Below are 27,481 nucleotides of genomic sequence, written 5' to 3'. Positions count from 1 at the left end.
TGTAGTGCTGAGAATTTCTTTGGAAAACAGTTGTACTCATGGAGGATCCTGAGAAATCAGTGATCCAGGGCAAGTATTGGAGAGGAGCTGCAGAGTGGTAGCATGGCAGTTGAATGCTATTTCTAGTAGCACAATGGACTATGTTTCTGATATAGCTACTGCAGTCAGTGACTAGTGACAACAGGCATGAGGTGTACAACATTTTCTTCATCTCCTGTCTCTCAACATTCAGATTCTCAGTTCAGCCCACAAAGCAAAACAAAGTGGAGGAGACATAATAGTACTTGCTTAGTTTCTGTTGCTAAGCAAAATATTGCCTGCTAGTCAGAGTAGGGTGGTGTTGGCTGTCGGGATGATCTTTTTCATTATAGGTGATGATACAAAGGAGACTGGATGAAACATTTCAAAAGGAGAAAACAAACCAAATCCTCACACTAGATGGTATTTGTAGAAGCAGCTTTGCATCCACTGAAACCAAGCCTAAATCATCCCTTAATTTCAGTGCCTCCATTTCAGATTTGTAATTCTAATATTAAAAAGGTGTGTTAGTCATTAATATTTTATCCATTCTTATAATGTCAACAGAGCTAAGCCCAGCTGAAGGTTTGGCAGCAAGCTGCTGAACACTGAGCCCAGAATGGATACATTACATTTCATTCATTAGAGCCATATAAGTTGTTGCTTCATGTAGGATTTGTGTAAAAACTTGTACAGATTTCTTATCCACAGAAGCTTGCTCCAAACAAGTTGTTAAGCTGATTAACAGAGCGAAAGAAAGACTGTGTTCCTATAATTTCCAGTTCAGTTGTTACAGAGTATATAAAATTCTAATTCTGCTGTAGTCCAAGGAAAAGCTCCCACCAGTTTAATGGAACCAAGATGGCATAAAGTTAATTTCCCAATACAATGTAGAAACCAGAAATTCTCCCAGAAGAGTGACTTCAATGGAGTCTGGACCTCAGGACATGAAACTGTTGTCTCAGAGAGGCAAACGCTGTACCTTACTGTTACAATAAGGAGGATTGCTGCAATATACAGAAACAGTTCTCAGTTTTATCAGCTGATTTCCATTATGTACGGAGAGTTTGTACCTCATGAGAACAATCTGGGCAATTATTCTTTGAGGGCAATCATTCACATATTCACTTACAGCAAAATTATTTAGGCCCATAAGGCACTGGAGAATGTCTTTTTAAAGGTATATTCATAGTAAAGAGAACACACTTGTTTTATATGAAAAGAACACTGGAGTAATTTTATATACATGGGTGTTTGTGCACTCAGTATTCAAAAGATGGTATATATTGCAGTTAATAAAGACCAATTCATGGAGTGTCCAGCTATCAAATGGCCTTTTGCCTGTAGTTTAATTAAATGCTCATTCTTTGGTCGGTTATCAGTGGTGAAAGAGCAGAACAATAACTGCTAATACCAGGAAATTGGCATAGGCAGGTGAAAGTTGTCCTATGAGACCACAGAGGTTCTTTTTGTTCAGCATAGAGAGGAAATTATTATCACAAAACATGATGTAAAGGGTGTACAGATCTTTCAGCAAGTAGGCTTTGAGAACAAACTGAACCTCTTTTTTCATTACATAAGCTCTTATCCACCAAATATACGAAGCACATTTTAAACAAATGCCATTATTTCCAGCCTCAAGCAAAACTCCATGAAGTGGGAGAGTAGCAATGGAGTGCCCATCTCCTATTTCTCCTTTCTCAGATGTTCCCATAATTGTGGTGGGAGAGCAAGATTTTGCAGAGCTGGCCTGCAGTTTCTGAGGAGCAGGACCAGTTCCACCCCCTTAGCCAGAACAGGCATTTCTCCATGCAGTACACAAGCATTTGTGAAACCCATTATTTAACCAGAGTGGGGAAATTTGGGAAGTCATTTTTATCAGACAGGGCATCTGCTGTGAATCTCCTATGAATCCTGTGTGATCCTTGGACTGCTGTTGGCACCTGTGGGCTGGCACCCATGTTAGGTGGGTTAGGATATCTGTATATATATAACTATGCACAGGACTGCACAAGACAGATGGGAAAGCAGCTTCTTACTCTAACTGAACTGCATTGACTCCTGCTTGCAGTCATAGTAAAAAGCAGTCAAACTGCTTTTAGTTTCAAAAGTCGTGAGTTTATTCATTCCTGCCTCACCAGAGCCTTTTTTGTTCATACACATGCAAACATTACAACAGTCTTGCATAGCACTGTGACATTATTCTATATAAAAATACTTAATTTTAGCCAGAAGTGGAGGAATATTTTTTGCTAATTAATTCTGAAAATTATTCACTTTGGACAACTTGCTCTCCCTTTGGCAGTCCACAGGCAGCATGAAAGTGGTGCTTAATCACACTTCTTCACATTCTACTGAAGGGCCTAGATGAGAAAAGCCAACTAGCTGCTTCCATGTCATACCTGACCTAGTTATGGGGACATTTTATTTATAACCTACCAAGATATAAATAACAATGCAGTGATTGAAAACATTAGGGCTTCCTCCATGTCATAAAATTGGTAAGAGGGAATAGTTTTGTGTGGTTATTGATTTCCAGCTGCTTAATTGGTGTTCACAATATCTCTCCTTGAAAATAGCCATGTGCGTTTCATTCCCTACTTGCTTGTTTAATTTAATTTAATCAATTGTTACACACCTGTTTCCACTTACTTAAGGCAAAAAGTATCTCTGGTGTAACAAATATGAGGAAACATTAAAAGCAACTAATCTTTATCTTTGTAATGTTTTTCTTGGAATGGTATAATTAAGAATCTAAGTGATAAAAATAATCAGATAGCAAGTCGATACATTATAACACCAGTAGACGTGAAGCTTCCTTTAAACTATATGGGCAAATTTGAAGATAGCTGTGGAAGGAGAAGACATATGACTTTTAGAACCTGTCATTGGAAATAGTTGGAAAAAAAATCCTTTTTTTTTTTCTTTTCTCTTAGAAGGGATGCTCTATTACTAATTGCTGGGAAAAGACAGATGCAGAGGAGATGCAGCAGATTTTTCACAAGCCAAACGAAAGAGAGATGAATAAGATCCTTGTTCACTTTATCACATACTTTATGCCCAAGCACAAATAATACTATATACACTGCTTACTCTCTTAGTAAGGTAGAGAAGAGCATATCCTAGACCTAGAGTTCCTAGACCTCTTAACAAGACTCAAAAACAAGAAGGCAATTTAGAAAATGAATTAGCTCATTAAATCTTATTTTTCAGTTAATGATTTCTGAGCTCTTGTTGGTGCCAAGCAAGCCAATTGGACATCAGGCAGAGCCATGGTTCTGGCTTCAGCCACCCTCTGCTTTCTACTGGGCTGTGCTGCAACACAGCTTTCTTATAGAGGGGCTGGCAAGCTCATCCCAGAGTGTTTTTAAAAAGCAGCTCATAGAATCTCCTTTCCCCTCTGGAAAGCATAGTTGCTTACAAACATGAAGAAGAAATATTATCATGAGTTTCACATATTTTCTGTTAACTGATAAGCTAAATCAAAAGCATGGGATTAGTGCAGAGAAGCCTTGTGCTTTCATATAGCCTCTGAATCTCTCAGCTTAGACTTTTGGAGCTGCTACCTGTCTCCTCCTGCGACCCGTATCCTCTTTCCTCATAGAATCTAAAGATAGTAATTAATTTATTCTACCAAAGGGCTTTAGTGACTGGGACAGCAATTTTATACAGTTAATATGAGTGCCCTGCTGTTTTATTACTTCCCCTTGTGGACAGAGTGTAGAAATTTCATGCAAAAAAACAAATGCCCAGAGACCTCAAATTAAGGTAAGGATGTTTTTTTTTTAACTTTTCAAATTTGCCTTCCTTACTTTTTTTTTCACCATGTCTGGAAATCCCCAGTGAGTCTGACAGAAGTCCCTAACTCGGCCGGTTCCTGCAGAACAGAACATTGCCAGATGATGGCTCACGCTTCGCTGACGACGTTCTGTCATCTATTGGTGCTAACGATGGATCAGTGTCTGTCTGTACAGCCTTTTTAATAGGTACTTTATTATTTTGACACATTTCTTTCCCTCCTGTTAATCCAGGGATTAGCAGTGACAGGCTTAACTGTGTTAACATCATCCCTCTTGTATTGAATTTGCTGCGATCTGCTAGCTTCCTAGCAAGACCAGCACATCCTCTTGCTTAAATATTCCCATGGAGATTCTCTGAGGTTCTCTTTGTGAGCTCTAAAGCTTTACCTGACAGGTTGGCTACAATACAAAGCACAAAAAAGACAGACTACAAGACAATATGATATAAAACCAATGGAGGTCCCATCACAGAAGAACAAAAGAGTAAAGGAAGAAAAAAGCTATAAACCAAGGGGAAAATAGTAACAGAAAAGTGTCTGCATAGTCACACAGCACATGGGGAAAATGATTTATCCATCTCCTGATCCTTGCCAGGATCTGAAAACTTGCTCTGACCAGATGCTTTGCTGTTGTCTACCCCTGGGATTTCTTCAGTATAGATGTGTCTGCATTCCTGTAGTTGCATAGGGCAAGTATTGCCTGTAAATATCCCTGTCTTCCTTGTGCACCCACTCCCAGGAAAGACTGAACCACTCCCCTGATGGTTGATTTGGCTCATAGGCACGGCCCCTAGCACACAGCACTGCAGTCTATACACTGGAATGAAGGGAATCCATCCAGAGAGACCTGGACAGGCTGGAGAAGTGTGCCCAAGAAAACCTAATGTGGTTCAATAAGGCCAAGTGCAGGATGCTGCACTTGGGTCAGGGCAATCCCAGGTATTTATACAGACTAGGGGAAGGTCTAATTGAGAGCAGCCCTGCAGAGAAGGACTTGGTGGTTCTGGTGGACAAGAAGCTGGACATGAGCCAGCAGTATGGCCTGGAAGGCCAGTTGTGTTCTGGGCTGAATTAAAAAAGGGGTGGCCAGCATGGAGAGGGAGGTGATTGTCCCCCTCTGCTCAGCTCTTGTGAGGCCCTGTCTGGAGTACTGCATCCAGGCCTGGGGCTCCCAGTTCAGGAAGAATGTGGAGATCTTGGAGTGGGTCTAGAGGAGGGCCACTAAGATGATCAGGGGGCTGGAGCACCTCTCCTGTGAGGAAAGGTTGAGTGATCTGAACTTGTTTAGCTTGGAGAAGAGAAGGCTCTGGGGAGACCTCATTGTGGCTTTCCGGTACTTGAAGGGAGCATATAAACAGGAGAAAGAACAGCTATTTATGAGGGTGGATAGTGATGGGACAAGGAGGAATGGTTTTAAACTGAGACAGGGGAGGTTTAGGTCAGATATTAGGAGGAAGTTTTTCACACAGAGAGTGGTGACACACTGGAACAGGTTGCCCAAAGAGGTTGTGGATGTCCCATCCCTGGAGGCATTCAAGGCCAGACTGGATGTGGCTCTGGGCAACCTGGTCTGGTGGTTAGGGACCCTGCACATAGCAGGGGGGTTGAAACTAAATGATCACTGTGGTCCTTTTCAACCCAGGCCATTCTATGATTCTATGATCGGTTTTCAGCTATTCATCTGACTGACTCTTAATTTCTCTTGCTACTCTTCTCAATCTTCTCTGTTTCTTACTGTAACCTTTCTCTTCATCCAAGTAAATATAAGGCATGGAAGAAGGGGGAGGCATAATGTTGACAAAAGATATGGGACTGTAATGAAGATAGGAGGAAGAGAGAGATAGGTTGTCCATAACAATTCCAGTTGTATTCCAAATACAGAAATATTTATAATAGATAAAGACATAGATTTGGCAAGTGTTGGACCTTGAGAAAAGACTCAGAAGAGGGAAAAGGACTTGAGATGTCCATGATAATTCAAAAGGGATTTCAAGCAGTTTTGGAAAGGAACATTTACAGTTGAAAATTTAGAAACCTTGTTTTTTGAATCTAGCTAGACTTGGGTGGGAATGATTAAGAGGATGGAGGAACTGCCTGAATAGAAAAGACTGGAACTCTTTATATGGTAAATGTTAAGCTCCTTAGGGCTTACAGAATCAGGAGAGTGGTGGAAAAATGAATACAGACCTCTTATGCACCGAGTCCTGTAGCTCCAGCATGAGTAGGCATTGAACAAATGTAAAAGATCAGTTATAAGCAGATAAAACAAAATCCCTTGCATAACAAGTAGTGAATTTCTGGAATTTGCTTTCATACAAAGCAGTGGAAGCTTATGGTAGGAAGGTGAAAAAAAGATTAGACATTTTTGGAGAAGGCAGGACAGTCCTTATTTGAGTGGGATGTTGGATGAGATGAGCTCATGAGATCTTTTCAGAGTGCTCCTGTGATTCCACAACACTAACGTAGTAGTGGAGATAGGCAGAAACATATACTCTGATGTCCAGTATCCAACATTTCTGGCTGCTGGGGCCGTAAGAGGAGAGCAGGCTGCAAAAAAGTAGTCAGACTCCCCTCCCCCCCAAAAAGTATTTCCTAGTTTCCCTGTCAAAGTTGTGTCCTGCTGCAGATGGCCTAGTCCTGTAGCCTATTTCTTATGTTCTTAACCACTGGGTGCTGCTTCAAGGTCTTAGAGGGACTTAAGCATATTAGTCTTCTGTGTCTCATTTCAGGTCTCTCATTTTCTTTACACTTGGTTGTCTATAACTCCCTGTGTCAATCTGTGCCTGCCCCTTGTTTTCAGATTCCCCTTTCCTAGCTATGGGCATATTTCCCTGCATTTCTCACATGTACCTTAGCTACCTCCTGCCTGGGCAGCACTCAGCGCTGCTGCTGTGTGTAAGCAGTACTGATTGCTCTGTGGTGTTTGTCTCTGAGGATGGACTTCTTAGGAAGCAGCTGGATAAAACTGGCCAACCCCACAAGGCTACTGCATCGTTTCCTAGAATGAAATGCTTTTGGCACTGGCTTCTTCAAATTCCTCTCTCCATCTTACTCAAACTCCCCTCAACCCTCAGCCACACATACACATGCTCATGCCTCCAAGGGTTAGTTTGCCAGGAAAACCAAGCTGCACATGCCTGGTTTGGTTTGGGGTGACTCAAGTGTCCTTGTTTCCACTTCTATAGTTATTAAATAGGACAAGTATATGAGGAGTCCAAGCTATCTTGCTTTCAACGTGTTCTGCTCTCATTAGAGTAATGCTAGATCTAGAGCAGCTCTCCTGGTGCCATGGGTAACATTTCCTCGTTATTGCTATTTGTGCTAGATAAAAAAATCAAGGGCATTGGAGTGACTATGCAGGACATTACAGAAGTGTCACTGTTAGAATAGATCCTAGTTTTCAAATATTTTGTGTTTTGGGTTTTGTTTTTTTCTTCTTAAGTGATTTTAAGTATCCCCTTCTCCCCATAATTTTTCTTTCTGTCAGTAGCCTAGAAGAACCTCAGGGAAATCCAGGCAACCTTTAAAAACTTGAATCATCAGCAAGATAAAACTGCAGACATTTTTTCCCAACACCTTGTTTCACAATAAGCTGCAATAGCTTGGCTTGTGCTGTCTACTGGAATGGAAGCTCTCCTTATGAGAGCTGTATCTTAAGGTCTTCATTTTATAGAGTGGGAATTGACATAAAATGATTTCCCAAAAATCTGTACATTGAAATGGGATGAGGTATGGGACTCTTGAGCACTGCAGTTTTCTTCACCATCCCCCTGTAAGAGGTCTCTCACCCTGTTCCATTTTGGGACCCCAGGCAGCATGACACCCTTGGCAGATATTTGTACTGAAGTCTCCCTACTAGGTACTTACAGTCATTCCTGGAGGCAGCTAGCCAAGCAGAGAGCACAGAAGGGGAATATTTTACCTCTGTGTGCATTTATAAAAGCTTTTTGCAGGTGACAGGATCAGAGCTTGGCAGTAGCAGGCAAGGGATACAAGTGTGTCAACATCTTAAGTTGGGGCCCCAGGGAGCCCTCATGCTCCTTTGGGATAAAAAAATCTCCTTAGCTCCAGACTTTCAGTCTCTTGTCCTTACCTCCTCATTGTAAGCACTACTCTCTTAACAGGCTTTTTGTTTGTTTGTTTTTTAAGTGGGAAAATTATAATTTTATAATTTCAGAACAATGCTGCCAGTGTTCTGCATTATTTGTCATGGTAATAAATGTTTTCCATATTAAGGTCGAGTTGCCTCAGTGGGACACACCTGTGTCCCTTACTAGCTGTGATCTGTGCTAATTGAGTGAATGATGCGCCCAAGAAAAGACAGCGGAAAAGAATGAAATGAAGATAGATGAATTCAAATGCACCTCTCTCATGAAGAGAGAATAGTGTTGGTTCATGTTCTTTTAATTTCTGGAAATCTCAGATTCTGAGTTTTCCCATTTCACAAGAAAACTGCCATTTTGTTCTGGTTTCAGCCTCTTTTATCTGTACCCATTTCCACAAGGAAGATCAAAACCTTGCTTCTTGAGAAGAGGAAGTCAGCAGCTTTATAAAGTGACACCACAGTTGTTTCTTAAATAACAATGGATCTTAATGAAAGACAGCTCATACAATTATTGCAGCAGCCAGTAGAGGTCCCAACTGATTTCGGGCCCCCAGTGTGCCCAGCTCTTTATGAACAGTTTATGAAAGAATAATTTCTCCACGAGAAATTCAAAACCTTGTTAGATAAGACAGAAAGAATAAGGTCCCCCTCTGGGTGAAGAAAAAGGCCTCGGTCACACAGAGGTATAAGAGGTTGCACAGTGGTATAGCCAGGAATAAGACTCAGGACTAGCTAGCAGCCTTGCAAGAGAAAGTCATTCACATTAAGCAGCTCAGTTCCTATTGCTGGAGGTCAGTATTTGAGACCTTCTGTTCAAACACATACTCCATTCATGTATGAGGATGATCATGGATCTGACACAGCAGTCACCATGCAGTATGGGGTAGCAGACCCAGACTGGGTAGGTCAGGACGGTGGATCCAGGTGAGATCATTGCTACCACAAGCAGCTGTGCCATGTTGTTGGGCTGTCACACTGCTCTCCTGAGCCCTGTCTTCTCCTAAGGTGGTGTCAAACCTACACTGGACTTGAAGTTGGAAGGGACTGAGCTCCCAAGATACTTCTTTTCTTAGAGTCTGTTGGCAGCAGTGACAATCAGGCAACTGATGCATTAACATACCAGGGAGGCTCTAATGTTTATTCATGTGTCACTCTCAAGGGTTTATTGAATTGATGCCTGGTAAAGCAACTAATGGGAGCCCTTGGCAGGGTACCTTAGATAGATTTCCTCATTATCTCTCTAGATTTTATAATCTCTAGCAAAATCAATATTAAAGCTGGTGCATAATGCGGCCTCTCTTAGCTTCAGGGTTTAAAGATTTATGAGGCATCAGGGAAAACCAATGAAGGCAAAAGCCAATGACATAAGAAGTAAAATTCAAGTGACATGAATGCTACTGAACTAGGGTGGGTGATTTTCTACCTTTGTTAGGGAAATCTTTTTTTTTTTTTTTTAATCTCTCCTTTCTTTATAATGTACTTTGGTGAGGCAATATGTGTCCCTTGCAATCCAGAAACAGTTAACTGGGCAAAGGAAGCATTAAGCTCTGAATGGAATTAAAAGGATTTGAGGTGACAGTTTCAGGATCTCTGCAATCTAGGGATGCTGAAAGAGGGCTGGAGAACTGGGAGAAGCAGTACCTCTGTAACACAGCAGTGTCCATCCTATACATCTTGCCATTTCCATAGCATGTCGAAGCCTGGACAACCGTGGAGTCATAGCAGTTCCCTGAAACAGGGCCAATGGTTCAGCCCATTGCAGTTGTGAGTATTAGAACTGGAAGGAAAACAGTCTTTGGCTCAAATACTGCTAGTACTGCAATTTCTCCAACTATATATATATATATATTTTAACCCAGAAGTCCTGAAGTGTCACAGGGTCAGTTTTCTTCAGATTTCAGATACAAATTGCTCGGTACTAATGCTTTTCACAAGCAGCATAGCCCTTACCAAGAAATGACCTGCTGCCTGCAAGCTGTGGTTCTCACTAGTGAGCACAATTACGTTTACTCAGTCAGATATGTTAATGTTTCATTAATTCTGTGGAGTTATCTTTAATATTCCCATCATATTTACTTATGACTGCCCTGAGGGGAAATAAGAGTTTAAAAGGCTGGTAACACTGTGAGTGGAAGGAAAAGTGGGCACGCATCTGGGTTGTTATGCTCACCAGCACTACTCCAGAATTCCCTGATTCCAAAATTACTGTTTTCTTCATTCTCCCATCTTCAACAGCAGCATTAAGAAATTCGATCCAGATGTCCCTGTAACATGCTCAGAGGGGTTTTGAAGTTATGCTCTAGGATAAGTCAAAAGACTTTCCCCTTTCCATTGCTTAGCATATTTTTTATTGCTATGAGGTTACAGCTTAACTGTTAAAAACACATGTGCTTAAAGGGTTCTTTATCTTTAAATCCAAGCCTGATCAAAGAAATAATGTATTTATGGATGTCAGTGTTGCATCTGGGGGAACCTTATTTCCCCACACCTTTTATAAGACTGTTTTACAGTTAAACTGAAATGAAGAACTGGACTACACTTAGCAATCATCTATAAACTATTCAAACAGGAAACAGAAAGTTTTGTTAATAGGAGTCAAATTCAGTCCTGATTGTGAACACAGACGGTAGACTTCAGATGGCATTAGATGACTCACGTGATCAAGAATAGCTGTCACCTAACAATACCACCACTTATTCACATAACGCGTATGGTATGGATACTTTATGTCTGTAAGACAGGCACATAGTGGCTGTAGAATCACATCCATACACAGCTTTTACTTAGCACGCTGCCTTGAAAAACAACAAAAGAAATCTTGTTTCATGGGAGAAATCACAGACCAAGTGCTGGTGAAGAAAGGAAGCTTCTGTGCCCTTTCTTCCAGGAGCCCTTTGGCACAGGAATCATTGTATATCCTTCACTGTGTTCTTTATGTTCCTTCCTCTACAAACTGAAGTACGACGTCTACAAGCACAGTTCATAAGCTAATGGAGATGAAGGTTATTTTGGTCCTGTCTGCATGCTGCTTATTGTCAGGATAAATCCCAGCAGCTTCAAAGGAATTAGTTACAAATCTTGACATATAAACTCCTAAACACTCGATAGCATGGAACGAATCCCACGTGGAGTTTCAAGAAAGGGGCAGATTTCAACCAGTAAAATTCATGGCCCAGCAGGCTGTGGAGGATCTTGTTGGTTCACGTGTTATGAACTTATCTCCCCCAGTCATTTTATTACCTTGAACATCTGTGGAAACGTCGAGGTGCAGGAAGCCTCCAGGCTGCTCAGCATGTTTGACTCAATTTTCTTCTTGAACATGTGCAAATGCTACTTCTATTTGCACCTTCGCAGAGCTGTGATTTGCAACACCAAAGCCTAAATGACACCTAAGATCCCTCCAGAGCATTAAATAAACAAGCCAGTAGGGCGTCTCACAGTCTGGGAAGCGCTAAACTGAAAGCAGGAGCACAAACTGCTTTGAAAATGAACTAGTTGGATTTCTTTGCTGTACTCCGAGCCAAAGAGATCTTATTTTCTTTTTCCTTATTTATTTTTTTCTTGCATGAATCCAGTCTTCACTCACTCCCCAGAAAACTAAACTAGGATTCGGATTCAAGTTTTAGAATGTAGTAAATCCTGTGTTTCTAGTCTCATTTTAATTAGATTTATGTGAAGCAAATATGAAAATGAATAGGACAGTCAGTAGATTATCCACAGTAATGTTTTGACAGTTGATAGTTTAACGTCTCGCACACCTTTGCTTCTGATTTCATCATCATAGTATCATAGTATCGTGCGAGTTGGAAGGGACCTTAGAGATCATCGAGTCCAACTCCCGGGTTTCGAGCCCTCTGTGTAGCGAAGTGGCACTTCTACCCCTGCGCCACAGGGGGGATTCGAACCCGGGCCCTCCAGTGCCGCAGGCAGCAGCTTAAACCACTGCGCCACTGATTTGGTACTGAGAGTAGATACAAAACTCATAAAATTAGTCAGAGGCAAATCAGGCTGTAGTAGCAAGTTAAAAGCTAGAGGGACTATGACAATGCAAGGTAGTTTGGGCTGGAGAATTGGTATTGGCTGAAGGACTGTGTTAAGGTAATTGGCTGTAAGGAGGATACCTTCTGGAAGTTAACAAGTTTCTTCTAAAAATAAGCTCTCTCCTTTTCAAAGAACTGCCCTACCCCAGATGATGGCCAAGAAGAATGTAGTAAGTTTTGCAATCACAGAACAGCAAAACACACAGTACCTCTCTTTGAGACATTCCATATAACTGCCTATATTTCTGGCCAGTCATCCCATTGCAAATGAAATTACTGTGATCAGAACTCTCTATAAAGCAATTTGCTCACTTGTTTCTCAGATGTACCATGTATCGAATGAGAAAGGTCACAATTACTAGAAACAAAATCCATCAGTCTGTCATCCTTTGGTCCTTCCCTTCTGCTGAACTGTTACCTAAAGGATTTTGGAAAGATTTCTTCAACTGGAGGGAAAAAAAAATGAAAAAGAAGTGTTACGTTGAGAAAATGACCAAGATTATTCTAAAAAGGAAATGAGTACAGAAGATGACAAAACATGATATCAGATACTTCAGCTCCTTGCACCTTGCAGTCTATGGTTCTCATTCTTTGATTTTTTTACAGAAGAATCCGATTCTGCTTGGTAATATCAGTAGTAATATCAATATAAATCAGGAAAATAGTATAAGATCGTAATGCAAAGCATTCTCTCTGATGGTGCTTATAGGATGTTTATGCAGAATTAGACCCTAAGTTTTCACTTAAGAGAATGATCAGTCCTTTAAGAACTGCAGCACGTACTTAGTTGGAAGAGACTATTAAAGCAGAAGGCAGCTAAGAGATTTTCTAGGAATATTTTGTACACAGGCAGGTAAACCTTTTTCTTCTTATTATTATTTTATTATTATTACATTGTATAATCAGATGGTTTGGAAATGCTGACTTGAAATTTCTCTGGAGGAACAACAAGCCTTCCATTTCACTGCCTTTACTGCCCTTGTAAAACCAGGTAATTGGCTCTGCAAATTGAAGCCATAAATTACTAATTTCACATGGTGGGTGAGGGTTGAATATACTAATTAGTTGAACAGTTGCACCCAGAGTTTAAGCAAGCCAGGCATATTGCATGTACATATTTAAATATTCTTCCCTCTGGAGCATTTGCCACAGCTTAGAGAGAAATAAGGCAGGTGTGGTTCCAGCTTGTGTAGGGTGGCAGTCCCCCAAAGCACAGACTCCAGACCTTGGAATGAACATAGTACTGAGCAGGAAAGGACCATTATCTAAGCTGCAGCAATGAGGCCCCACATAGCATTGTGGCTCAGTGATGCCTTCCACTTACAACCTTGAGGGTAAGACTAAAACAGTTCCTTACATTGTGCATAAAGGCCTTAAAGTCAGTTTTTGCTTGAGGATATCCTTTTATTTCTTTTTTACTGATGGAGGGCTCCTGTAGATCCAGTGTGGATGAATTTGGTTCAGGCACTGTCCTTGTGGGAAGCGGTGTTAAGGGTGCCTCTGTATGCAGGGTCAAGAGAGAGCCTGCTGCTGTGGTGTTTTTGCTAGCAGCTCTTTGGGGTACCCCTTCTGAGCACCCAGTTCTAGCACCAGCAGCATCTGGAAGTGCTTGTTTATTCTGGGCATTTCTTTCTCCCTTCCAATCAGAAAGTCCAAGCTCAGAAAACAGATGGGATTGTTCTACCAGTAATTGGTCCAGCTGCTGCAGAGAAAATAGAAGGAAAAGCATATTGCAGTAATAAAAATATAATAAAAGGAATCAAGCAGGATACACAAGAGTATATGAAGCATGCCTGCTCTTATGCTTGGTTCAAAGAAGACATGCAGTATTTGGCAAATGAGATATTGCCAGAAAAAGAAGGAGAAAGGCCTAGAGGAGGTTTTATTCCTGCAGATAAATATACTGTAAAATCTGCAAAAGGGCCTCTATCAGTGGACATTGTTTTCTGACCCTTTAACCCAGGCTTGTCAGGGAGGCTCTCCCACATGACCCAGAGCTTGTGCAGCATACCATCAGGATGCCCTCCCCGACTTGGTAAGCTCTATCATTCAGACAGAGTTCCAGCTCTGCCATCTCCTGACGAACGGCTTGACGCAGGCATTGCAGGTTTCTGCTTTCCTCCCTGTAGAGACAGCAATGAAAGAACACTTTAGTGAGCAGTGAACACTTTCTTCCTCAGCTCCACCAGTACACCTATATCCCACTTTGTTGCTATCTTGTTTCTACCTGTGATCACCGAGTAATTTGCAAAATGATGAATAAAAGCCCTCCATTCTTCAGTTATCCCACTTGCAAAGTTAAATGTGTTGTGGTCACAGAGCAGTTACAGAGCCTGAGTTTAGGCACGTTCATCTGTTATGATTTATTACCAGCGTAAAGACCTACATAGATGGTCCACTTTGAGGCAGCTCAAGACTGGAAGCCCCTAGTAACTTTTTGAATACATGAGCATTGGGACATTCTATGATTCTATGACATCTCAGTAATCACTTTGAATACGAGCTGTGTACATTAAAAGCTAAATTAAATCAGTTCCTGAATTCCTATTGCTGTTAAAACATATCCAGCCTAAATCTATGGAGCAATCTTCAAAATGCACTGCTTGAACAATGCAGAGAAAAACTAGACTTTCTTCCAAGCAAAAATCACAGCAGTTTTCCACTTGCATGATGCCCACAGCTGCACCCCACTGATCAGCAAAACTAGAGTGAGACAAGTGACTAGACACATCATGCACACTGCTGCTGATGTGGGCTTTGGGTTTAAATGTGTGGGGCTGCCTTTACCTTCCTTCTTCTGGCATGTAATTGGAAAACAGTGCCTGCTGTTCAGTCAGGTGCTGCTCAATCTCATCCAGCTTCTCATGGAAGTGCTGGCAGGAGATCTTCATCAACTCTATTTCATGAGTACACTATGGAGAAAAGCAAGAAGACACTTTACAACTTTTCTATGAATGCCTCTATGTTGAGTGTGTGTTGGAAGCTGACAGTCCATAGGGCAGGCATCCTCTTCATATCTGCACAGGGACTACAAGCAACTGCTGCAAAAGTTTAGCTGGCCCTTCAAGTTTGCTCTGGGTGCACCATCTGCATCCCAGTTACTACCTCTTTCATAAATCGTGTAGGATGAAGTCTTGGTACTACTCAAGTCAATGGGAATTTCGTTTTTGCCATTGGAGGGGAAATGGACTTCGATCAAAGATTTGACACAGTGCTCAGTTCTGATATTATATTGTTGTCATATATTATCTTTCAGCAGTACAAGTTGCTATGGATAAATGATAGGTTAAATTACTGTCCACTGGAATTTAGAAACTGTTTTGGAAAAAAGAAATAGGGAGTGAGAAGGAAACAGAGGAAAAATACATAAGAACTATGAGAGGGACAAATGTCTTCCTGACAGATTCTAAGTGTTACATTGATAATTTCTCACCAGTTTCCACTTAGAAAGCTAGAACTGTGTTTATCTAACCAAGTGCAGATATTTGCTGCAACAGGCGTACATCCAAGTAAAGTAACAAAGCAGTTGTTCTCATTCAAAAACAGACATCCATGATAAGTCAGAGGATCTATGCCATATATGTGACCATTTCTCTTGACTGAGAGAAGGAATTTATTATGACTAATCATCTGCATCTAATACAATGTAAACAGTAGGAATGTCTCAAAGCAGGTGAGAACAATGAGCAGCAATAGCGTATAAAAAATTCTACTAGGACATTCATATTACTGCCTTGGAGCACAGAAGTAATATAAGGACAACCCACTAGTAGTATCAAAATAAATCCTATTACCAGAGTCCATTGGTTTAGGTTTCTAGCCATGTTAAAGACTTTTCCTTGGCTTCTTATTCCTTGTTCAAGGAAACAATGCAGACAGTATCATCCAAATTATTTTGGAGACAAGACTATCTGCCTTCGAAAGTTATGCTCCCCTGACTACTCTGAAACTGGTCAGAGTGCAAGCAGGAATGTGAGACGTTTCCATTTTAGCAGATTTTAGTCTCTTGTGAGCCACAGGAAGACAGTGTAGGAACCTTTTCTCCAGTGTTGACCACTGTAACTGATAGAAAGCAAGAGGCATGTCTGCAAAGTATGGCAATGCTTGATCTCTTTGGATCAATGCAATCACCTTTTGATGATCTTTTGATGTTTGTTAGCTTGAATGTATCTCCCAGTCCCCAAAAGGCCTGAACCATGAAGAAGCTGTCCCTGCTGGGGTTCAGCTTCAGTTAGAGGTCAAAAGATGTTCTCTGAGCATTTGAGAAAACTTAGTCTCCATTTTAATGCAATTCCTGTGTCAGGCATGCTCTTGATGTGTGTGTCTCAAGCGTAAACCCTCCCGCAGTAGTAAATGAAATATCTAGCCTTAAAAGCTATGAGATAGCACTGGAAAGAGCTCATCAGACACTGGGAGTGGTTTGACAAGACTGGCCCGGTGGCTGTAGCAAAGGTCAGCTCTCCTAAGTATCTGCTCCAAGTGGACTGCAGCTAGTTCTCTTACTGCTACAGGTTTGGGCAACAGTCTCAAGCACCACCGAGGCAGTCACATGTGTCATGAGGACATTCAAGTTCAGCATTGGGTGACTGTTCATCTTACCTTCAAGACCTCTCCATAATCTTTAATTTTAACCTCAGAAAGTCTGGCTTTTCCTAGATGGGAATGCATAGGGTTTTAGTAAGCAACATCCATGTGGTAACCAAAAATTCCTCTTCAAGTCTGAGCAGAGTAAGGACTTCTGTCCATCAGAAAAGTGTGCCCTAATGAGCTGGACGAGCTTCAGTCCTGCCCTTCTCTAAGCAGAAGTCAGCAAGCTACACATAAATATCTAGATGGTTCCTTGAGGCAAACAGAAATCTAGAAATTACTATGCAAAAGATCCAAGAAGCGCATGAGGGCACATTTGGAAACATGTTATGGATGAGGTATGGACAGCTCCACAGGACCTGACTCTTCAAGTATATTGCAGAGCACATGCTCACACAGATTTATTTACAGCTCAGGCTCAGCAAGGATACAGGAGTTTTTCCTGGACCTGGACCTTGTTTAGGGTAAACTGAGTTTAAATACTGTGTATTTGCTATCTAACAGTTGCTTCATGTTGCCTGCATGCCCTTGGCAAATGGGATATAACCCAAGACAGCTTGTTCCAGTAAAAGACCTTAAATGCAAAGCACAAAGCATACACAAATGCAACCCTCTTGTGCCTAATATTCGGTAAATTCACTTGCTTATTGCATGGTGACTGGGATGTGGAGCCATACCCCTAAGAATGGATCCTGGGCAAGTTTGTTCCACGCACATTCCCTAAACTACACAGACTATGTAAGAAAAAACACCGCTTAGCCCCCATTAGAAGAGTGAGAGAACAGTAGTCAATGAGAGGGCTTCCGAGTCCACCATAAGATACTGACTCACTGCCATCTTGTGGCAACAGCAAGGTAGCTAACAAAATGCATGCTTTTCCTTCTACTATGCAAAGACAAGATGCTGCTGATGTATATATTCAGCGATGGGGCAGATAACAAAACAACAGTTTCACTTTTTCAAACTTCTATGTAGCCATTTTCTTCCTCAATTTGTACAACAGTTCAAGTTCCATAACCTCATGATGTTACACAGAGTTACAAAGAAGAGTGAAAATAGAAACTCCTGCAAATTAGCAGGGTGTATGCTGCTCCTTTCTACGTTTCTCTCAAGACATAAGCCTTCCCCAGTTCTTTTCTCCCTCAACACACCCTGAGTCTTTCACAACTTTGGAGAACTCACAGGAATTCGGACCAAAGAAATAAAAATCTGGACTTCTTACTGCAAAGGGTTGTCTTAATGCAACTCTAAATTTCATGGAAGCTTCCTACTCTCCCATGATGAAATGGTTTGAGGTGCTGAGAAGTTGCCATTCACTTTGATTTAAAACATTCTGGCTCGTGGATGCATCCGGGTATGCAGTTTGTATTTAGCAAACACTATGCAATAGAACCTAAGGTAGCTCCCAGTAAAAGGGGATTGCACCTTTTATTTTCTGCAGGGCAGGAAGTTACTGATTCACTGGAAATCATTCAAACTCACTGAAACTCATGCTCTAAACCAAATCTTGACTCAGCTTTTCACTTAACCTGAACTTTATCATTCAGTTCTCAGTAACTATTTTAAGACTGAAATGAAAATTATGAAAATAAGCAGTCCCAAAAAACTGAAGGTATACACCTATGTTTGCCACTTTTGTTTAGAAAGAAATGCTTCCTTGCTTGACTCAGAAGGCTATTATTCCCAATATATGTCTCACTAAAGAAACAAGCATGAGAGGTGAGGAAAGGGAAAGGCAGCTTGTGCACTTGGCACATGAGCATGTCAGCTGTTATTGTGCACAATTATTTGAAGAAGCCTACTCACCAGAGGAAGATTTCTCATTGCATTTTCCTGCAGGAACGTCAGTGTCCTCAAGACATGCAGCTTGCTGACAGCCTGGTTTGAGCAGCAACCCATGGGGCTATGGGGAGAAACAGCTACAGGACATGTCCATAAGCAGCAGCCATGGCAGCAGCAGTAGTGACAGCAGGGATTGCCCTGTGCACCCATCATTCTAGAGGTTTCACTGCAATGGTGTGGCCTGTATTTGCCAGAGAGCATGCTGTCAAGGGAGGCTGATTTTGTCAGGTGGCTATGGGGTGGACAAAGCACAGGCAGCTGCCTGGTCTTCCTGTTTTCTCCAGTTTGGCTGGGGGTGTCAGTGGTCTGCTTCACACTGTCCTCTGAAGCCCCTGGGTCTGACCATACGGGACTACCAACCCCAGAGCAGTGTGCTAATACCTTGGACGAGTCCACATGGTCATCTCTAGCAAGGCTTTCAGTGCAAGGAACATTTTGCCTCATGCACTTCACCCTTGAGGTAAACTCCAGCCCTGAAGGCATCTGTATTGGTTTTAAATGTACAGATGGAAACAAAATGTACAGAAGGTATATAAGTGAATGAGTAAAGGGAAAACTCACCAACGGTGGTGCCTTGACTGAAGCAGCTGAGGCAGTCCTCCCTGGTGAGCGATCTCCAAGAGATACTGCTCCAGTGGGAGTCAGCCCTTAAATGAGGTCTCAGAGGGGATGGAGTCAAGCTCCACCCCTTCCGGGAGCACAGCTACATCACTCTCACCTGTGCTCCCACAGCTGACCCCATACTTGCCTCAGCTGATTAATCAGAGGTTCAGGCTGTGATTACCAATCTCCCATACACTCCACCCCTTCACAGCGTGAACCAATGATTAGGTGAGTTTTCCCTTATCACAGAGACCCAACGCGACGCTGATACAATTTCCCGTCGCACCGAATGCTGATGTTATTCAAATGATGATTGGATGGGTATTCACGATCTTCCGTGGGCCAGTGCTTGATAGATGTTACTGGAGACAAGCCATCTCGAGGTGCAGGTCCATTTGCGTTTCATCAGTCCACACAAATTGTTCTCTGATGGTCCTAGAGGCTTAGAATCTTAGGGAGAGTAATACAGATGTTTCAAGGGTACCAGGAGAGGAAGGTCTGCCCTCCAGGGCAAGATACAGGCCGTATTCTTGTCTTGGGTCAATACTTCTGCTCGCACCGGATTATGTCCCGGCCTCCGATACCATACCCTCTGGCCAGATATCTGTGGCTGTATAACTATATCTGGCACCAGAGGAGGAGTCCTGATCTGCCATAGGGACATGATGGGTGTCCCTTTAGCAATAAAGACCGGAGTATTGACCACGATGTCAGTAGGCCATGTACCTATCACCGAGGGGGTAACTGAACCTCCCACCTCCAATAGTCTCCCCCAAGGTGCAAGTAGGCCACACCACTTGGGTCCTACTTGCACCTTCCAGGGCCAATTTATCTTATGGATTCCTGGTTTTAGATTCTCAGGGGCAGGGAGCAGAAGATTATTGTCATTACCAACCTGCGGTTTTACCTCATTATCAGCACCTGTAATTTGAATCCTAAGAGGGGAGGCCCATATAGTGTGTAACATTTTCAGAGCACTGGGTCTGCCATCCCGAGGTCTTTCGTTCAAGTCCCGCAGGGTTTCGTATAATCTTTTTGTCCACCCCTGCAGGGACTGGGAGTCTGTCTTCAGGGCAGCCTTAAGAATACCATTGTAGCGTTCAATAAGGCCTGCCCCTGTTGGATTATATGGCAGATGGAATCGCCATTCAATGTTGTTCTCTTCTGCCCAGCGCTGTATCATCGCTCCAGTAAAGTGAGTCCCTTGGTCGCTCTCGATGACTTGAGGTGTCCCATATGCAGACATCAGTTTAGTGAGTGCCTTAATTGTATATGCTTGATTTGCCTTTGGTACGGGATAGGCTTGCAGCAGTCCACTTACAGTATCAACGCAGGTCAGGGCATATCTCGCCCCCTCAGACCGAGGGAGGGGCCCAATGTAATCAACCTGCCATCTCTGAAGAGGACTATATCCTCTAGCAATGTGGGATGTTGTTTCAGGCAACGGTCTTGGTCTCATCTTCGAGCAAGCGTCACAGTCCTGACATGCTTGGACGATATCAGATAACTGTACAGGCAGCCCCCATGCTTTAGCAGCTGCCCACATTATCTTTTGTCCAGCATGCCGTAGCTTCTGATGTAACCATCGGGCAATATTTTCGGATTGTGAATTCCCAATCCATCGAACTCGGGCCAGTGTGTCCGCTTCATCGTTTCCTGGTGACTGCAGGGGTTGATGACCAGAGACATGGTAGACACATACCGTCCTGTGTTTGACTGTATTCCAAATGTCTACCCACATGTCTTTCCCCCAGATCGGTCGGGCGTGGATAGTCCATTCCTGGGTAGCCCACTGCGTAATCCACAGAGTAAGCCCCCGGTACACGGCCCAGCTATCCGTACAGATGTTCAGGATGCCATCACCAGGTTCTTTAGTTATAACCATCCACACGGCTCGTAATTCTGCCCATTGGCTGCTCTGACCATCCCCCTCATCAAACCAGATTGTCTCAGTAGAGGGATGGTATGCTATAGCTCGCCACTTGCTCGGGTTGCCTCTGCTGGACCCATCCGTATACCAGGCATCTTCAGGAATAGGATATCTTCCTTCCTGAACAGGGCTCTTCTCTGGTGGAGCGACCATTGGTTCTTTCGGCGTATCACTGCGATATGTCACTGGGCCTAAGATCTTCTGTAATTCCTCCTTGAGTGGAGACGAAGACAAGCTGCTTCTTTGACTTAGATAGGCGACCCATCGTGCTACCGTCTGTGCTTGGGCCACCCCTGTCTTAGGAAGGTGAGTTAGATCTCTTACCCACCCCTGGATCGGTAATGTAGTTTTAACTATAACCTCTGCTGTTTGCGTTATTGGCTCTACCGCTTGTAACGCTGAATAGGCAGCCAATAACTGTTTTTCAATCATGCTGTATCTTTCTTCTGCTCCGTGCCAAACCTGAGACCAGAATCCAATGGGGGTTCGAACAGAACTCTGGCGTTGCCACAGGCCCCAGCCAAAACCATCCTGGGTAACATGAACGTCTAGTTCAGCTGGGAGGGTCGGATCAAATATACCCAATGCCTGGGCTTGTTTAACTGCCAGCTTTGCCTGTTGGAAAGCATCTTGTTCTACCTTCCCCCAGTTCCATGATTGACCCTTCTTGGTAAGCTTATACAATGGCCTCAACAACTGAGCTAAGTGAGGTATAAAGGAGCGCCAATACCCTAATATACCTAAGAACTCTTGTAGCTGTTTTGATGTTGTAGGGACTGGGAACGCTTGGACTTTATCCACTACTGCACTGGGTAGTACTTTGGTTTTTCCGGACCAAATTACTCCCAGGAATTTTACAGATAACCCCGGACCTTGCACCTTCTGTGGGTTTATAGCCCACCCTCTCTTCTGCAGATAAGCTATCAATAAATCTGCTGCTTGTCTCACCGCCTCTAATGAATCGGATGTTAACAGGAGGTCATCAATATAATGATATAAATTTACATTATGTGGCTTCTGCCACTTAGCCAGATCACGCGCCACCAAATTATGACAAAAAGTAGGTGAATGCACGTACCCTTGCGGCAGAACCTGAAAAGTCCACTGCCTGCCTTCCCATGTGAATGCAAACTGGTCTTGTGATTCTTCACTAATCGGAATACTGAAGAATGCATTCGCTAAGTCTAGGACACAGTGATACGTTTTAATTTCTCTACTTAGTGTGTCCATTAGGGAGGCAATATTGGGTACGGCTGCATGAACGGGCGGCGTGACCTTGTTTAATTCCCTGTAATCCACTGTCATCCTCCATGTTCCATCCGATTTTCGCACTGGCCATATTGGGGAGTTGTACGGGCTATGTGCAGGCCTTATAATACCCACTCTTTCTAATTCCTGCACTGTTTTTGTTATTTCATCCTGCCCACCTGGGAGTCTGTACTGTTTTACATTAGTAATCCGACGTGGCTTGGGCAGACAAATAGGCTCATGTTTTGCATGGCCTCTCAATATTGTCTGAATTGCCCGGATACTAATGCATCTCTGCCGCAACCGGAACTCTCCCACTGTTGTGTGGAGAGCCAGACCCCACAAGATATCAATTCCCAATATGTACTCCGGAATTGGGGCAATAGATACCTTGTACTCCCGTGGTGGGAGGCGCCCGACCCCCAATTTTACCCAAGTTTGGGTGACTGGAACGGTCTGTCCCCCAAAGCCTCCAATCATTACTTTGTTCCCTCTGAATTTTGTTGGATCTCCATAAATTATAGATGTTTCCGCCCCCGTATCAACGAGGGCCATAACCTTCTGCACATTTTCTCGGGACCAATATATTGTCAATTCCACATAGGGCCTCCGGTCCCGTCTAGAGGCCCTAGGGTGACTGACGTCCCTCATCACGCCATAAACTGGGCCAGATTCAGGTCTTTTACCTCTGATGCCTCTGGTACTGTGACCCGAGGCACCTGAGGTGGCCTCTTTTTCCTATTTGGCACGATAAAGTCTTCTAGATTCCAAACTGTTGTTGGTCGTCGTTCTATAAGCCTTATCCCCGGTCTTTTGGGGCGGTTTTGAAATTTTTGTTCATCCTTCAGCTGTTTCCACAACTGAAGCAGAACGTGATTGGGCTGCCCATCAATTTTGGCAAATTGAACACCTGCTCGGAGTAGATCATTAAACATTTGTTTTCGGGACACCCTAATGGGTCCCGCCCGAGGGGTTCGTGGAGCCGATCTCCTGGCTCGGGCTATTGGAAAAACTTCAGGATCTTCAATTACTCTAATATTGCGCTTGGTTCTTAGGCGCTCCGTTTCCCCCAGGTCCGCTACCAATTGGGCAGCATGTTGGACTGCTGCCTCTGCGGCCACTAGAGGATTCAATATAGAAACCAATGTTCCATACATATGTGAGGGAGCCTGTTGTAAGATTAGGTCCCTCATTCCCGCGGAAAACTTCACCATGTCCGGACTAACAGATACATCTTCATAGACAGCCTCTCGCATGCCTAGTTCCCGGATATAATTTTGTAGGTCTTCCATAGAAGACCACATTCCTGTATGTATTGGCATGTCTGTTTTATTTGACCATACCATACGGCAGGCAGCCATTATCCAATCTACGATCGAATGATTCTCTTCAGGGAACTGGGACCCTGAGTACAATCTCTGCCTCAGGGCAGGATGGACTGTTATAGTTGCTAGTTTAGATACCTCGGAGCCGCTAACTATTACACTTTCAGCTCCCGAGTCCCATAATCGTAACAGCCAGGCTGGGACACTTTCCCTTGGTCTTTGCCTGAAGCGCTGTACTAGATCCATAAGTTCAGTGGGTGTATATGGACGTGCTGTTACGTGTAAATAGGAGTCGGCAGGGGTCCATTGATCAGGAGGCACCCCTGCTGGTCGCTCCTGGACTTTTTTTGTTTTTTGGGTTACCATAGGACGGACTTCTAATAAGTCCGTCTTAAGTGGCTCTTCTAGGTCAGATTTGGTGACCTTAGTTTGATCCGATGTTTCAGGATCCTTACTATCATCCATTGTAATATATCTAATTTGGGGGGTGTTTGAAAAAAATGATGAATTTTTCCCCGTTAATAGATTAATTTCGCCCTCCAATTTTTCAATGCGGGCTTTTAATAATTGATTTTCATGTTCAATCTTATCTGATTTAACCTCTGCCTGATTTAAAGCATTCAATAAAGGCCAAGCAGCCATGGATGCAGCCATTTGCCTTTCTTTGGTTGTCAAAATATCTTTTTGCAACCCCTGAAAGTATTCAGTTAGATGGTAAGGGGACATATTGCCCGTTACCCGTAAGGGCCCCCATTGTTCTATAATCGTCGCTAATTGAAAATATGGGGATGCCTCAAACCCTGGTATTTGTCCAGGGAGGATTTTCCCTAAGGGGGTGATCTTCTCCCCCTTGAACCAGCTAAACACATTCCACAGGAAAGACATTTTTTTTTTCCGATATTTGCAGGCTCCTGCCTGGCTCGCCAAATGTATTGGTTTTAAATGTACAGATGGAAACAAAATGTACAGAAGGTATATAAGTGAATGAGTAAAGGGAAAACTCACCAACGGTGGTGCCTTGACTGAAGCAGCTGAGGCAGTCCTCCCTGGTGAGCGATCTCCAAGAGATACTGCTCCAGTGGGAGTCAGCCCTTAAATGAGGTCTCAGAGGGGATGGAGTCAAGCTCCACCCCTTCCGGGAGCACAGCTACATCACTCTCACCTGTGCTCCCACAGCTGACCCCATACTTGCCTCAGCTGATTAATCAGAGGTTCAGGCTGTGATTACCAATCTCCCATACAGCATCTGAACAGTAACAGATCTCAGAGGAGTACGAGTCATTTCACAGTTTTGGACAGGGTCTCCCAGTTCTGGTTTCTTAGTGCCTAACATTTGCTTTGTGCCCCCTTTCTCTTGACTGTTGGGTGAACTTAATCCTGGCCCTTTTGCTCGGCATGGGGGAGGCCTGTGAGATACTTGTGAAGAGCAGCTTGGAGCAGCACAGCCCTTACTCAGAGTTTCTGGGAGTCCCTTTCTGGAGGAGCATCTTATTTTTTTTCCATCAGCACCCATTTTACAAAACCTTTGCCTGTTTGTCTCATTTGCTGCAAGCAGGTCACCATTTCTGACGACCACTTCCACACCCCACCACAGTTCTTCACCACATTCTGTATAGTCTCTGTGGACATCTCTGTGACACGTGACTTCACTATCCTTTTTCATCAGGCCTCTCTCACTTTCATCATCATCTCTGATCTTGCTCTCAGTGACGAATACAGGGTTTGTATCACTCAGTTCAGTGAGGGCTGCATTCATATTTTTGTGTCCTGTACTGAAATAAAACTGACAATGAAATTCTGATGAGACAGGCTCTCCTTCGTCTTGAGTGTCACCCTTAAAAGAAGGAGTATTCTCTTCTATGCACTCCTCTTTTCCAAGGTGCTGTCTTTCAGTTTTATACTCTTTCATGCCACATAATCTGTCTTGGACACAACTCTGCAGCTCAGCATTACAGGCCTGATGCTCACCATTTTCTGCAGCTGGCAGGAGGGAAAACTCTTCTCCCTGATCTCTGTATGCTTCTGTTGGTCTAGATACTGTCACGATGCTTTCACGAGCTGTGATGAAGACTTCACCAATACAATCATCTTGATTTTGTTGGAAATCTTGATTTGACAGAGAAGACTCTGTCGCATGTGACAGAGCTGTTTGCTGGTCGTAGAGATCAGAAAAAATATTCATCTTTCCTGACAAAGATGCATTCTGTAGAAAAAAGAAAGAAATAAAAGAGAGAAAAACAAAGAGGAATTGAAATCTCATCATGTTACCAACACAAACATTTGCTCATCATTTTGTCCTGGACATCTCTGCACATGAAGTCTCTTTAAATACATCTTTAAATACCAGCAAACTAAATAATCAAAAATTATTGTCTCATTTCTTATCTATCCATGCATTACTCTGGTGGAAGAGTTAGATAAAACTCTGGGAATGCTTCTTGCCTTCTGAGGTTCTCTAGGAGGATGAATTTGTATCCATGAAGCTTTTGTGACTCCATGATTTTTAGAAGAATTTTTACGTTTTGTTACTTGTGCCAAGGCTACAGAGTTTTCATAGACCCAATGACTAATATTGTTGATTCCTTACTTGTAGTACTAAGGGTTCTGGCAGCTCTTCCATGAACCCACTGCTGTCTGACTGGCAGCTGCTTGTTCTTGTCTCCATCATTTCTGCTGGGGAAAATAAAAGATGAGAAAAATAACAAAGAAAGCAAATAGCAGCACTTGGCCAAAGTAAATACAGAGCTAACCAGGGGCACTTCAAGTGTATTTTCTACTTCTAGAATCATAGAATTACTCAGGTTGGAAAAGACCTTGAAGATCATCAAGTCCAATCTCAGCCTAACCATAGTACCTTAATTCTAACAACCCTCTGCTAAATCATATCTCTGAGCACCGCATCCAAATGGCTCTTAAACACATTCAGGGACGGTGACACAACCACCTCCCTGGGGAGCCCATTCCAGTGCTTTTCATTTCCTTTCTGTAAAGAAGTGTTTCCTAACATCCAACCTTAACTTACCTTGGTGCAACTTCAGTCCATTTCCCCTCATCCTGTCATCTGTCACCAATGAGAAGAGACCATTCCCACTCTCACTGTAAGCACCTTTCAGGTACTGGAAGAGATCAATAAGGTCTCCCCTCAGCCTCCTTTTCCCCACACAAAACAGCCCCAGCTCCCTCAGCCTCTCCTCATAGGGCTGATTTTCGAGGCCCTTCACAAGCCTCGTTGCCCTTCTCTGGACCTGCTCCAGTACCTCCATGTCCTTTTTGTACTGAGGTGCCCAAAACTGAACACAGTACTTGAGGTGAGGCCTCACCAATGCCGAGTACAGGGGCAGGATGACTTCCCTAATCCTGCTCACCACACCATTCCTGATACAAGCCAGGATGCCATTGGCCTTCTTGGCCACCTGGGCACACTGCTGGCTCATATTCAGCTGACTGTCCATCAGCACACCAAGGTCCCTTTCCATCAGGCAGCTTTCCAGCCACACCTCCTAGAAATATTCTTCTTCACCATTTTCTAGAAACATTCTTGACCCTGGTGCTGTTCCCCAGAAAGCTGCAATATCACCATGACCAGAAGAAATAATAACATGTGCTCAGGATAGCTACTGCTGATGATGCTCACTTATCCTCCAGTTTAATCATCAGCTGCAGATTTCATTTTTGATATATTTGCACAACATATGCAATGTAAGTAATCTATAAATAATCCAGCCATTTGTTTTCCTTCACTAAGCATGTTGTCTTTTGACAGTTGGTTGCTAGAACTGGCTCCTGCCAAGTCTCATCAATGTGTAATTTGTGTGGCTTCAGCCAGGTGAATTCTGCAGGGAGAGGGAGCTGCCCTAGCGTCTCACTAGATCAGTTTGTCCTTACTTTGAGCAACCTTGGTTGATTTTTGGTGGGATTCGGCAATATAACAAGAATAATAAGAACAGTAACAAGTAGAAATGATGTAGGATTGCATGGTAAGAC

At 43.1% G+C, this 27,481-nt stretch overlaps 1 protein-coding gene across 1 annotated transcript in view; it reads right to left on the bottom strand.

Moving 5' to 3' along the window:
- Window positions 1–10,247: 10,247 nt before the first annotated feature.
- Window positions 10,248–27,481, bottom strand: part of ITPRID1 (ITPR interacting domain containing 1) — a 53,023-nt gene continuing 35,789 nt past the window's right edge. Inside the window, exons 7-13 of the mRNA XM_072330355.1 lie at window positions 26,085–26,170; window positions 24,739–25,700; window positions 22,477–22,481; window positions 18,356–18,864; window positions 14,750–14,874; window positions 13,974–14,085; window positions 10,248–13,664 (exon numbers count right to left, since the gene is read on the bottom strand). Of these exons, the coding sequence (XP_072186456.1) occupies window positions 13,266–13,664; window positions 13,974–14,085; window positions 14,750–14,874; window positions 18,356–18,864; window positions 22,477–22,481; window positions 24,739–25,700; window positions 26,085–26,170 (2,198 nt within the window). The 3' untranslated portion in view covers window positions 10,248–13,265. The remainder of the gene's footprint in view (window positions 13,665–13,973; window positions 14,086–14,749; window positions 14,875–18,355; window positions 18,865–22,476; window positions 22,482–24,738; window positions 25,701–26,084; window positions 26,171–27,481) is intronic.

This window comes from Excalfactoria chinensis, chromosome 2, assembly GCF_039878825.1.
Source record: "Excalfactoria chinensis isolate bCotChi1 chromosome 2, bCotChi1.hap2, whole genome shotgun sequence".
Classification (NCBI taxonomy): Eukaryota; Metazoa; Chordata; class Aves; order Galliformes; family Phasianidae; genus Excalfactoria; species Excalfactoria chinensis.
The sequence above is the reverse complement of the archived record's forward strand: the minus strand, read 5'-3'. Positions and strand labels throughout refer to the sequence as shown.